This window comes from Aspergillus terreus, genomic scaffold (genome assembly GCF_000149615.1).
Source record: "Aspergillus terreus NIH2624 scaffold_8 genomic scaffold, whole genome shotgun sequence".
NCBI classification, from domain to species: Eukaryota; Fungi; Ascomycota; class Eurotiomycetes; order Eurotiales; family Aspergillaceae; genus Aspergillus; species Aspergillus terreus.
The window spans coordinates 867,125-880,226 of NT_165931.1; the positions used below are offsets into that span (position 1 = coordinate 867,125).

Sequence of the window (13,102 nt, forward strand, 5' to 3'; positions counted from 1 at the left end):
AATATCATATATATATATATATATATATATATATATTAGAATGTACTATGTACCCTGCTGGCTAGTATCATCTTCCACCCCCCAAGCCATGGATTTGATCTCATCCATCCGGCGATGCAACGCATCCACCTGCATGCGGACGGATTCAACATCTCCATCCTGCATCTCCCCCTCCAGCCTGCGGGCTTCATCTTGCGCCCGGAAAAACTCCGCATACTCCCCCTCCCCCAAACAAACCCCATACCCCGCGCAGTAGCACATCCGCTCATCCGGACACTCCTGCGTCCGCCCCATAAACACCCACTGCCACAGATACTCCCACACCCGCCCAGACAACAGATCGTCCAGCTCCGTCTCCAGCAGCCACCGCCGGTACGCCACATAGTCCAGCAGCGGCACGCGCCGCACCGTCTCCGCGCTCACCGCAAACTGGCTGCAGCACGGCTGCGCCAGCACGCGCGGCACCGCGTCCTCGGGGAACAGCGCCCTCCACGCATCCCCCAGCACCGCTGCTTCCGGCACGCTCCCGTCGGCGACTGCAGCGGTAGGGTCGAGATGGACATGCGCCGGACAGCCGGGGTCGTGTTGGCAGCGCAGGTTGGCGTAGCCGCGGTCGGCGACGTACTCGCTGCGCAGGCGGCGCACCATGCGCGCCGAGTCCAGGTCCAGCAGCTCGTTGTTGTGCCAGGTGAGCCGGTCGGCGTGCATGAAGAGCGTGATGTCGCGCAGCGTGAAGTAGTGCTCGATTATGTAGGTTAGGTAGACCATTACCTCGTGGCCTTTGTTTTGGGGGACCGTGGGGGTCGTTGCGTTTGTAGTGTCGATGTCGACTGTGTAGACTACCGGCTCGAGCAGGGAGTCTTCGGCGGCGACGGCGTCCACCCAGGAGGTGTCGGCGTCGTGGGTGCGCGCGACGACCAGCGTGCGTGTGAAGTTTGTTTTTTTCTGCGCTGGTTGCGCTGGCGCTGGACGGACGCTTTGTGTGAGCTTGTGTCGCACGGGTGAATGGTAGTAGAGGTAGAGAGATGTCCAGCCGAGGAGGATGAGGAGGATCGCTGCTGCGCCGATGCCTCGCGCGCGGGTCCAGCGATGCGATCGCGGCATGACGGACAGCGGTTGCGTCGCAGTCGCAGTTGTCGACGTCGCGGGCGCATTTAGTGCCCCTGTACGGAGTACAGAGGGCGGATACTGATAGGGATCGGCAGCATCGCGTCGGTGTCGTCAGCAGCAGTGTGATCGGCAGTTAGTGCCTGTTAGTACGGAGTATATTTGATGGTTTCTACATGCCGAGTCCGAGATCCAAATGTATGCGCTGTCTTCCTTTAGCCCGTAGTCCTTTTACGAGGGAGCAACAATAGGTGTTGACAAGTCTGTAAGAGTTTCATGTCACAGGTCCCATTGCCAGGTACTTAAGAGACTCGGTGGTCAACTCCCGCGAATTATCTATGCAAGTCCATAACCAGCCTTTGATGGCAAGATTATACCCGGAGGAGTATGTTGATATTTGAACATCTGGTGAATAGTCCTACTGACGAACCCAAGATTATTGTCTGTATTCCGGATATACCATGAACTTTTCGGAGCAGCTCTGGGGGATGCGACTGGTATCAAGATTATGATACAGGAAGGGAGTACGTTGGCGCTTTAGAATCCAAAAACTACGAAAGTGCATATATTGTCGAATTCGATAGGGCTGTAGTAGGATGGTGAAAAACGCATAGAACGACTGGAAGTGCATATAGTTGAATGTTTCACTTTAGTTAGGGAATAAGACCATTCTATCAATAAACATAATGAAATAGTAGCAAGTCGAACACATCCACCACTTGATCCCCTATTCAACCTGATTAAGAAGACTGTTCAACCGAGTAATAGCAGCACCCCGAACCGCATTCCAAATGCCCTGAGTGTCCAAACCCCGCTCAATCTGCACCTTGAGAATGATACCTTTCCGGGGGTCCAAGGTGACACGCGAAGGATAGATCTTGAACGAATACCGCCGCACTGCTGAGATCGCAGTGCGCAAGATATCAGGCTTCTCCTCGTACCTCCCTGTCTTGAACTCAACGTAGGCGAAGCGAGTTTCCGTGTCGTCGGACTGCTGGGTCTCCTGGTCCTCATCATCCAAGACTTTATTAGGCCAGCGTCCAGCTGAGCTGGAGCGTGCGGCCATTGCAGCGCGTTTACTATGTGGGATGTAAAGGAACGATGTCTCGGCATCTTCGGTTGTATCCTCTGGATGGTCTTCTCCGAGGTCTTCAGCATTGGATGAGAATTGCATCATCCAGGGGAGGTTGGCGCGGACTAGGGGCATCTTGCTGGTGTAGTTGGGATAGTAGTTGGCTGGTGTGAGAGTGATGAGAGTGAATTGACTGGGATATATGCTGTATTTATAGTTGAATGACCTTGAAAAGTTCCATCTATATGCATCTGTCGGAGCTGATTATTGCGGACCGTTCTTTATCTCTTTGACACATAGTGACCACTCCGAAAAGCTCTATAGTACTTCCCACTCTCTATGCCATTGTCTATATCTATCAGACAGTTCATCCCATCTCACTGAGCATTTACCCAAACATCCCTCCCAGACACCAACGTGCTCACCACCATCCCAATCGCGACCGTCAAATCGCTGGCCTCAATCCACCCGACAAAAGTTCCAGGAATCAACAGATCACACCCATCAATCACAATGCGCTTGATGAGGGCATTTCTTTGTTCTTTCACGGCCGAAGCCTGCTTCGTGGCGGCTTTCGCTTTCTCCCCCTTACTCTGCTTTGTTGTCGCGGGCTGTTCCGTGCTGAATACAAGCCGCCACAAAGAGCTCACAATGGACAAAGAAAGCGCATAGAACCAGAACTTGTACGCTTCCACCAGGACCGGCTTGTTCCAGGGTACCGGGTAGATGTTCATGGCGTGCAGCTGTTCCGTCAGCCATGTCACGGCAAAGAGAATGTAAGAGAAAGTGGACATACAATAGTCAGATCCTCAAGGAGAAAGTACAATCCCAGACAACTCCATCGAACCAGTTCAATGGCCAGCAGAAGAAAGCCGTCGGAAGAGTTGCCCCCTAGCAGACCGAACACCCGCTCAAAGCAGTCGATGAAGTTGAAGAAGCGGAAGAAACGTCGCGCTGATCGGTTAGTGGAAATACCAACATGACTGTGCGGTGCTGGACGTACTCAATGCGAATTGAGACCGGGCTTGTCCACATCGTAGCGCAGACACTTGGTCCACGGTGGTCTCGGTCGCGATCTGAGCCGCGGCTTGCAGGAGCCGGAGGGTTTTCTCGAGCCCTGCGCTGGTGCGCGTGAAATTGGAGAATTGTTTCACGGGGTTGGGGGATTTCGCCATGGCTCTTTTCTCTGTTCTTTATGTACAGGGTGAGGTTGTGAAAGAGCAACAATGCTGGTGATAACGGACGCCAAGTGTCTTGGTCGGCTTAACTCCGAGCCGTGCATGTCCGGTGTTATTTCCGGTGTTGATACAATCACGCATCAAACAGCCTGCTCACTTCGATCAAACTACACATCCGAATGGTCTCATCTCCAGAATCCAGACAACCACTCGACCCATCCAGATGAACCGCCAGAATGCCCTCTTCACGCGCTGGTACGACATCCCGGATATAGTTATCACCTATATACATCATCCGCGCCGCCGGGATGCCATAAATCCGCAGGATCTCTCCAAACAGCCCATCCGTCTTGGACCGCCGCAGTTCATTCGACGTAACGAGAATATCAACGTACCCGCTCAATCCCAGCTGCTGAAGCGTCCACGCCTGAGCGTCCCGAGGCCCCTCCGTTACGACGATGATCTTCTTCCCCAGCGTCTTGAGCTTCTGCACCAGGTCTAGGGCACCGGGTTTTAACACAAGTGATGCGGCGAGAGAGCTCTTGTATAGGGCTAGAAGGTGTACACTGTCGTCTTCGGAAAGCGCGACGCCGTGCGAGTGCATCAAAGCGGTAAATCTCTCGCGGCGATAATCGCTAGATGTCTTGCCGTCGGCGAACGCTCCTGCTGTCGTCTGGGAAAGGATGCGGCGATATGACGAGGCCAGATCCGGTAGAGCAATCTGATAATCGCTGTGGAGTGCACTGAATACTCGTGCCAAAGCGGCCTGGGAGGCTACTCGATACTCGTGGAGGGTGTCGTCTAGGTCGAAGCCAATCCAGTCTTTCGTGGCGATGAGGGTCTGCAGATTATCATGGTTGGATAACATGTTGTGATTGAGATGTCGGACGTAGCGTAGTGCAGTAATTCGCGATCTCTAGCAGAAAAGTCCCATGGACAAGGTGTCATACAGAGTACTAAGGGGGGGGGGTTCAAAAATATTAACACCCCCTTTTTGCGCTAGTATAACCGCCTGCCTATACGTACTAGTCCCCGGTGTCCAGACTTCGCCTACCTTATTTCTAGTCTACCAACTATTCCAGATAATATAGACTGCCTACAATAAAGGCAAGTATTTAACAGGATTTACAGACGTCTCTTGTGTAATGAAGAAAGTTCGAATACGTGCACGCATTTTACTATTTGGCCGGCAAAATATTACTGAATAGGAAGGCGGTCGCGTTAGCACGGAAAGGGGGTGTTAACATTTTTGGACCCCCACTGTAGATATGGCGCAATGACCGTCCCATTATATCTATACGATCAATTCTGCTTTTCGCTCCATAATCTGCAGCAGCACACGCTCAATGTCCCACCGGAACAGGCTCTACGTCGTCTCTCTCCGCTGCTAGATAATCTGCTTAGGCTCCCTACGCAGATTGCGCGCGCATACGCCACGCCAAAGCCGTGCCCTGAGCACCAGCCCCGTGGCGCGCGCCTCCGCGATCCGCCCGTTGTACGCGAGGTGCTGCGACGACTCCGGACAGAACGGCATCAGCGCAAACAGCACGACCGGCGGCAATGCATCCGATCGCGATGTGCGTCACACGGTCGAGCGCGAGACACTCGAGGAGACGGGCCTTATTGTGGACCGCATTCCGGGGGAATTTGACGAGCTGTATTGGAATTCCCCTCGCGGGCACAAGAACATCCAACTCAACTACGTAGCATCCGTCAAGCCCGATATGCGCATCAAATTGAATCCAGATGAAAATTCCGACTGGCTATGGGTGCCGGAGGAGCAGATCGACACGCTCCTCATGACCCCTGCAATGAGGAAGGTTCTCAAAGACGCCTTTTTGTTTGCGAAGAAGTACATCTCGCTGTGAATCAAGTGATAGTAGCGGCCCCCTTAAGTATTTCTACCAACCCAGCAGGGGGTTCTACATAGTGTGCTCGTCCGAGGCTAGCCTATCTTCCAGTTCTGAGGTGTATGTATTCATATGTTGGTCCCGACAAGTCTATGACCATCTGTCTTGACTTCGTCCGTTCTCTATCTCCCAATCATAATGGCATTGAGTATTGCGATCATCGGCCTAGGTCAGCGGAGCCATCGCCGTGCGATCCCGGTCACCCGAGAGAGCGCGCAGTTTAAGCTAACATGCGTATGCGAGACTGATTACTTGCTTCGTTCTGAGTTCCAGGCGCAAAACTCTAGTGTCGCACGTTTTCCGAAGTCGAGGACCTGGTCGAATGGCACTAATCGACGCCTACGAACCGAGTCATGTGTGCCTACGTGGCGGTTCCTCATTTGAACTATGGCCATTTACTGCTTCTGTTGCTTGGGGCGGGAATCCACGTCCTCAAGGAGCAGTCAGCGGCCGCCAATCTCAGGGAACTGGAGCTCTTTCACGCTATAGCCAAGAAGGGCCAGGTGCGGTCTACTCACTGCATGTCAGCGACGGTTCGGATGCTGTGGATCCATATCTCTAAGCACCCTACCCTTGATTGGCACAGTAATGGGGGTGGCTCTGCTGAAGACCGGGCACGCCGACTGGCACCGCCGCCAACTCATCCGGGGCCACTACAACAAGCGCTGCAAAATCGAGCTACCACTAAATCATGCAGTCTATGATCTATCAACTAACTGAAACCCCTCTTGCCGTTTTGGGCATGTTGCTGCCCGAGGGACGGAGTACGCCGTCGGTATTTCCGACACATGCCCTTGCCCAAGGCTCAAGTACTAGTTTGTCTAACTTGGTAGCATCGATTCGGGTACCTGAATCTGGGGCACGGAATAAAGGATAATTGGGATATATTAAATAAGTCTGACATTTTCCTCTGGAGGCATCATAATTTCACTAACTTCTTTCCATTTCTTCTTAGTGTACGTAATTCTTCTTCCGCTGACTTGGCCTGCAACCTCTTTTCTGTCTGCACTAGAAAATATGGCGCTCTTCAGATCCAAATACAGCGTGAGCGTACCCTCAACAGACCTTCTCTCCTATATATTTGGCTCGCCTTATAGGACTGAAGGCGCATGGCCATCATCAGAGCCCCTTCTGGAATCGGCAACAGAAGGCCACTTTCGTGGATATTCGATCGACCAGATCAAAGCTATTGTCAAGTGCGTTGGCTGCGGCCTTAATCAACTGGGCGCTGAAGGCAAGCGGGTAATGGTCTATGGTGAACCTAACATTCATTTTCCGTTGGCTGTACTTGGTGTTATTGCTGCCGGAGCAGCCTGCAATATTCTCGCTCCTGGTTCTGTGGATGAACTGAGATCCAGGCTGCGACAACTGGACTGTGACCTTGTGCTCTTTGCGCCGCAGGACCTGAAAGTCGTTTGTACTGCCGCAGCGCAATTAAGTATTCCCAATGAGCGTCTTTTTATAGTTGACGAGACTCTCGGTGGTGAGCATACCAGAAATCCAGAAGAGGCTGGGTTTAGACACTGGAGCTATCTCCTAAATACGCCTGGCGGTGATATTTATGAATGGCCTACACTCTCTCCCGACGAAGCAAAAACAACTATTGCTGTTCTGCTCTACACTTCTGGGTATGTCAACTCGGTTTGCAACCGGACATGAATGCTGAATTCCGGTTAACCCATCTATGTCTCCCATTTATAGGACAACTAGCGCCTCGAAACTAGCTGAACGAACTCACTACGGTCTGATTGGTAACATTGAACAAACTCTGCAGCACTACAACCTCCGGGAGAGGAGAAAGGAAATCGTTTCCTGCAACTACAAGTTCTGCGGCATGGGATTCCTAATCCTGGGGATTCTACTCCCTCTAAAGGCTCGATATAAGACTATATTCCCCACTAAGTTTGAATCGGAGACATTCATGCAGACAACAGAACGATTCAGACCTACCTGGTTGATGCTCCCTAAGCATTTAATGCGCGAGCTTCTCACGAAATCCAACAACCCCGACTTCGCCAGTGTACGACATGTGCTCACAGGCGGTGCTATCATTCCATTTGAAATGATCGAGAAGTGGCAGAGACAACACGGTTCCCAAGTGCAGAGTACATATGGAATGACTGAGTAAGTGGAGCTTGTGCCATGCTCCTAATTAATGATACGCACTCAGAACATGGTCTAATGCAATACTGGGTCAACTAGGGCAGGCTTTTTTACTATGCCGGATCCAACCCAGCTGGTAGAGGACGCAACAACCGGAGTATTGCTACCCAACTTAGAGGCGAAGATAGTAGGTGATGACGGTAAATTGCTAGACAGGGGGGAGAAGGGGCACGTTTACATTCGGACTCCATTTGCAATGAAAGGTTACTTCAACGAACCTTTCCAAACATCTCAGACAATAATGGGTGGGGGATGGATTAAGACTGGTGACATTGGCTGGGTGAACGAGCGTGACCAATTTTACATTGTTGGTCGTCAAAAGGTACCGCATTTCCTAGAACCATTCATACTGTTCGCCATGTCGAAATGTGCTCCTGACCCTATAACAGGACTTGTTCAAAATCAAGGGTGACAATGTTTCTGCCGCGGAAATCGAAACAGCCATCTTACAGCATCCGGATATCAGGGATGTCGCTGTTATTCCTGTAATTCTGTGAGGACCCCAGAAAATCTCTTCCTACCTCCTGCTGTCTTGTACTGATGGGGCTTATTTGTATCTTCATGTTTTACAGGCCTGCAGATGAAGAGCCCGTCCCTCGCGGTTATATCGTCAAGGCAGAAGAATCTACCTTGGCAATAGAAGAACTGATGTACTGGATGCGGGAGAAACTCGCTTCACGCATGCAACTCCGTGGTGGTGCAGCCTTCATTGACGCAATTCCCATTTCAAGTGTGAGTCGGCCATGTCTTGCACCTTTAATCTTCTGGCTCACGCTCGACCTTCAGGTCGGAAATAGTAAAGTCGATCGTCAGGGACTGTGTGAGATTGCTGAGAGGGAGCTGCAGCTTGGTGAGCTTAAACTCATCGGGTGAATACATGCTTGTCTGGTTAGCATAGGTAATTCAGAGCCTTTGTGGTCTAATTATGCAAGAAGCGTGTGCTTTCAAAGCTCACTGATACTATCATCAGTCGAGGGAACGATAGCAAGCATGCCTTTATATGTAGTAGTGAGCGGTACTTGCAGCCGGCCGTGTTGATTATAGTAGATTTTTGAGACTATAAGCAAGCCTAGGCCCTAAGGCAGGTATTTTTATGATCATGAGCTATTTAAAATCCCTACAAAGATATCCCACTATTCACAGTAAAAGACATTTGAACATTGTTGGATATCATTTCCAAGTTGCTGCTCCAGGCACTGTGGTATCACCAGCTAGGTACTGCGTACACAGTTAAGAAAACGGTGTTAATGCTTCCAAAGCACAAGTCAAATTGAGTCGTGTATGTTGATGTAGATTCTCAGTCTAGTTGGAAACACGCACCGGCACTCGACGGCCACAGCACCGGAGCCGCAGCCCAGCGCAAGAATGCGTACACCAAGCAAGGAATATATAGATCGTATAGAATCGGCATCTGACAATAATGCGGGGGAGCCCGAAACGGCAATCCGGGGCAACCTTAATTGGGACTAATCCGGGGAAAGATCCACAGGGCCAAACTGCGGCTTCGGGCGGACGGCGACCTATTATTGTGCTGGCCATTAGTGCGGCCATTGACGGGCCTTGGCTGGGTCCCAAAAGGGGTACTGTTGCACGACAGCCCAGCGGGCTTTTCTTCTCTTGCAGGAGTCATGCTCCCAGTTGCCTCGAGCTGGGACTTGCAATTCCGTCATCGGCTATGTTGGCGTACATTATGGCGTCATTTCTCCCTGGACAGCCAGTTGCCAGGCACAGGAACATCTCCTGTATGCTACACCGTGACTTGGCGACTGGCTACAGCAAGGCTCAATAGCCGCAACCCATGGCCGAAGATCACGACTGTCGGCGTAAGTAGTACGAAGTACTGTCTGCAATGCATATACCCGATGCCGACTTTCAGGTAGATCGCAAGCAATTGATTGACCACCGCAGACTAGCAAATCTGCATACACTTCATTCGTCCATAGTCTCCCTCGACAACCCCGTATATACAACTCACCGCCCCTTCCCCCCAGCAATGTCCTGTCCCAGCCGGTATCCACCCACCTTCTCCCACTCCACCTTCTGTCGCGTAATCGGCAGCTGTCGGCGCAAGCCCTTGAATGCCCCCTCTGCCATCTGCACAAACGCCCGGTTCAGCTCTTCCTGGTAGTCTCGCTCGGCGGCCGCGATCCGCGAGATGATGGCCTCCGCCGATACCGACGGGACCGACACATTGACGGGCTTGGTGGTGTTGAGCGCGACGTTGCCATCCTCGTAGTAGTGCACGTCGACGTGGATCTTGCCGGTCACGGCGGTGGAGTCGCCCGACACGGGGACCTGGTAGATTGCGCGGAAGCGGCCGTTCCTGTCAACAGAAATCAACCGTCAGTAATTATGGACGAGGCTGGGGGGTGGGCTCTGCGCACCAGAAGTTGTTGGGCGAGTAGCGGTTCGCGACCAGCAGGATGGCGACGGCCGAGTCGTTCTCAATCGGGTACACGCCGTAGGAGCAGCTGGGGTAGTGCTCGCGGGCGTGCGTTCCAAGCGACTTGAGGAGGGATTTGCTGTTGGCCGTCTGCGTTAGTCAAGATACTAGCAAGCGGGATGCAATGACACCCACATAAGATCGGCATTCTGCGACTCCAATACGTAGGACTGGGCACCCGACGCTTCCTGTCGACACCCCCCGTCAGCGTCCATTCACAGCCGCTGTCCGCAGATACATACTTGCGTCACGTGGTCCACCTCAAACGACGTCTGGCTCTCCGGATCAAAGTATCGGTTGTCTTCCAGCTTGTTGAACTCGCTCACAAGGACCTTCCAGCGTCCCGTCAGCCGCGGTCGTGCCATATAGAGCACCGGTCACCTACCTCCTGGCTCGCTCCCGGCAGCTTCACCGTCGCCAGCTGCGACTCATTGTATCGTTCGAAGGCGGATGCCAGCGAGGGGATAATATCGGCTCCGTCGGAGGTGAGGTTCTTTACGTCTGTTCCGTGCCCGCGTCAGTCAGCGTCGCTCTCGAGACTCGTGCGGGGAACCGGGGGTCGGTATGCAGGGTGCAACAATGGCGAGGGACATTACCAGCAACAACATCGGCGAGCTACAGTAGTATTATTAGCAAGTTGTAACATGTGAATGCTGACTGAACCCATGGGATGGACATACCTCGCCCGGCGGGGCACCCTCGATGAAGGCAGACGCAATGTCGGCGGTGGAGGACATGTATGCGGTAGGCTGCAAGAAGAATTGGAAGTTCTAACGCTAGTACTAAACAAGGCTTCTGGTATAATTCACAGTGTAGATGCAAAGGTGGGAGAATGGACGAGCTCCTGAAACTGATCGTCGGCCTCCCACCGTCAACAGCGGGCGGGAGCTTTAGCGCGGTAGACGCCGCGCCGCTCAGTGCACGTGGTCGCGGCTATCCACTTCTCTACAGCCATGGTACCATCATGGGAGCTACCAGTAGTAATCAATATTAACATTAGAAAGAGTATTCTTGTAAAGCAGTATATGGTAATTATCCCAAAACGAATGATACCCAGCCTCACTCCCTAATTGCAACGCTAAACGCACGAACGAACGCAGAATCAAACACCAGGAACACAAATAAAGCACACAACCCTCCAATGATTATGACGAGACCTGCTCCGCACACCGATCAAGTACGCACAATCACTCGATGGTCATATTCATCAGTCCGTCGTTGGTTTCGTTCATGCCCTGCAAACCAACTCGCTTCAAGGTTCCAGAGTGAGCACCGGCACTGTTTCGATTGCCCGTGTCTGTCCCGGGACGCTCAGGAAAAAGAGACCCAAGATTAGATTTCGGTGGTCCCCAAATGTTAGCCCCAGAGTCCTTGACGGCTGGTGAATTAGGCATGACGGGGCTGCTCTGCACACTCATACTCGGAGACACAGCCCTTCGCTTGAACAAATTGGGGTCAAAATCATCGTCCCGTCGGCGCTTCCTCTTGATCTCAGCTATCGCAGCGGATTGAGCCGTGTTGGATGTAGAGCATCGCGAACTGGGTCTCTCTCCCGGCTTCGCAAATTCACTAGTAGACCCGTGAGTGGTGGTTGACGGCGTCATGTCCATGGCGGAGTCGTCTTCCGATATGGAAGTGCCGAACTGACGTAGCGGGGGCGGCGGAGGAGTACGGTATCGCTCATCGAAAGAGTTCCAGAATTCAGCACCACGGGAGTTGCGATGGGCGGTGTCGCTGAAGCTAGGTTCGTCAGGCACAGAGGTTCCCGATTTAACGGCCATGTCCTCGAAAGGTTTCGGCTCTGCAGGTTGGAATGGGTTGATGTTGGAGAAGGCGTCGAGACTTGGGGATTTTTGCGGCATCTCTGGCTCGCTCTCCCGGACCTGCCGGATAACTTCCGCTTCACGTTTCGCTTCGCAGTCGATCGGCGCGCTCTCCTCCATAAGAGCAGCTCGTATCCTAGCAAAGGTCTTTGTTTTGGGCTAGAGATCTGTCAGCTACGTTTCCAAAGGTGTAGAGAGAAAGGATGCACTCACCAATAAGCTACCTCGGCGGGTCACTGCACGGCGTATGACACCTAACGGCCCACCCTCCGAATGGGAGGTACTGGGACTATGGGCTCGGGCGGCACGAGACTCGCCCTCGTCGCTCAGGTCCGACAGCCGTAAATCGCGGGTTCCCAAGCTCAAGCTCTCACGCCGTTGAGCGATTCCAGCCTTGCTGCTGAAATACCCTCCACTTTGGTTCTCAATGCTATTCATGACCGGGGGCGAGAAAGGTCCAGGGCTGGGCTTGGAGCTGTTGCCGCTATTGCTGCTCGAACTGTGTCTACTGCGGCGGGTGCGGAACCGGGCACGTTGGAAACTCGCCAAACTTGCCGCAGCCTGGGAGTAATTTCCCATCCAGTCATTGCCAGGGCTGGAGATATTTCCCTGTGCAAAGGGACTCGGTCCACTTCCCATCTTGCTTGCCTGGGGGGTATTCATGATCATGTCGTCTCGATCCTGCATCATGGGTTCCTCATCATCCTCGCTGCTGCTGGTGTCTGATTCCATCATGTTGACGCTTGATACTGAGCTCGACACGGTCGTCTTATCAGCGGGACCGGAGGTGGAGAATGGGTGTGCAGATGTAGATCCAGGCGAACCACGGCGCTGTGGGATAGCCATCCCCCGACCTCCCACGATGGGCGACGAGTCTGGCGATGATTCCGCAAGCGTGGAGTGATGAAGGTTGGTACATGCACGCGAGAAGTCGAGCCCCCTGGAACGTCGAGGTAGAACAGAGCCTGGGGAACCGTAGATGTGGGATGGGTCTAGTTTGGGGGAGAGTGGCGTGCGGTTGGATAATGCGGGGGATCCAGATGGTTTGGTAGAAAGGCTAGACAGGCCGGGGTGTAGTGTAGGTCGCTGTGGAGTTTCTGGAGCGGAAGAGGTGGTGGAGGAGAGAGAAGTATCATCTTTGCTGGACGGGCGACCCTCTTCTATAGTTGGCTGGTGGGATGACGCCGGTTTTGCCGCGTCCGACAACGATCGCGATTTCGGAGAAGGCCTTAATGGCGGCCCCAGGGAAAGAGTTCTTTCACTGGAAGAGTCGACATTGGGAGTGGACTCGCCCTGCTCCTTCCGCTGGGAAAGTTGTTCACTAAGCTTGCTTGCGAAGGGAATTGCCGGCAAACTATGCGATACCGTGGAGGAAGTTGTCGAGGGCGTCATATCGTGGCGAATGG

The 13,102-nt window shown here is 52.9% G+C and overlaps 5 protein-coding genes across 5 annotated transcripts; 2 read left to right on the top strand and 3 right to left on the bottom strand.

The window, feature by feature from the left end:
- Window positions 1-45: 45 nt before the first annotated feature.
- ATEG_05944 (PEX11 domain protein) lies at window positions 46-4,225 on the bottom strand (the record flags this gene model as incomplete). The annotated part of the gene is made up of 8 exons (XM_001215122.1): window positions 46-965; window positions 1,190-1,250; window positions 1,568-1,726; window positions 1,844-2,405; window positions 2,561-2,922; window positions 2,976-3,133; window positions 3,183-3,358; window positions 3,753-4,225. 8 exons carry the CDS (start codon window positions 4,223-4,225, stop codon window positions 46-48), a joined length of 2,871 nt encoding a protein of 956 aa, XP_001215122.1.
- A 408-nt stretch (window positions 4,226-4,633) lies between these two features.
- Window positions 4,634-5,225, top strand: ATEG_05945 (uncharacterized protein; the record flags this gene model as incomplete). Its single annotated transcript, XM_001215123.1, has 2 exons — window positions 4,634-4,852; window positions 4,884-5,225. The coding sequence occupies 2 exons, from the start codon at window positions 4,634-4,636 to the stop codon at window positions 5,223-5,225; spliced, it is 561 nt and encodes a 186-aa protein (XP_001215123.1).
- A 1,059-nt stretch (window positions 5,226-6,284) lies between these two features.
- ATEG_05946 (uncharacterized protein) lies at window positions 6,285-8,303 on the top strand (the record flags this gene model as incomplete). The annotated part of the gene is made up of 5 exons (XM_001215124.1): window positions 6,285-6,895; window positions 6,978-7,391; window positions 7,470-7,737; window positions 7,820-7,923; window positions 8,003-8,303. The coding sequence occupies 5 exons, from the start codon at window positions 6,285-6,287 to the stop codon at window positions 8,301-8,303; spliced, it is 1,698 nt and encodes a 565-aa protein (XP_001215124.1).
- A 1,098-nt stretch (window positions 8,304-9,401) lies between these two features.
- ATEG_05947 (F-actin-capping protein subunit alpha) lies at window positions 9,402-10,540 on the bottom strand (the record flags this gene model as incomplete). Its single annotated transcript, XM_001215125.1, has 7 exons — window positions 9,402-9,753; window positions 9,815-9,952; window positions 10,009-10,061; window positions 10,116-10,205; window positions 10,259-10,374; window positions 10,470-10,488; window positions 10,532-10,540. The coding sequence occupies 7 exons, from the start codon at window positions 10,538-10,540 to the stop codon at window positions 9,402-9,404; spliced, it is 777 nt and encodes a 258-aa protein (XP_001215125.1).
- A 520-nt stretch (window positions 10,541-11,060) lies between these two features.
- On the bottom strand, window positions 11,061-13,088 carry ATEG_05948 (uncharacterized protein; the record flags this gene model as incomplete). The annotated part of the gene is made up of 2 exons (XM_001215126.1): window positions 11,061-11,855; window positions 11,910-13,088. 2 exons carry the CDS (start codon window positions 13,086-13,088, stop codon window positions 11,061-11,063), a joined length of 1,974 nt encoding a protein of 657 aa, XP_001215126.1.
- Window positions 13,089-13,102: the final 14 nt, after the last annotated feature.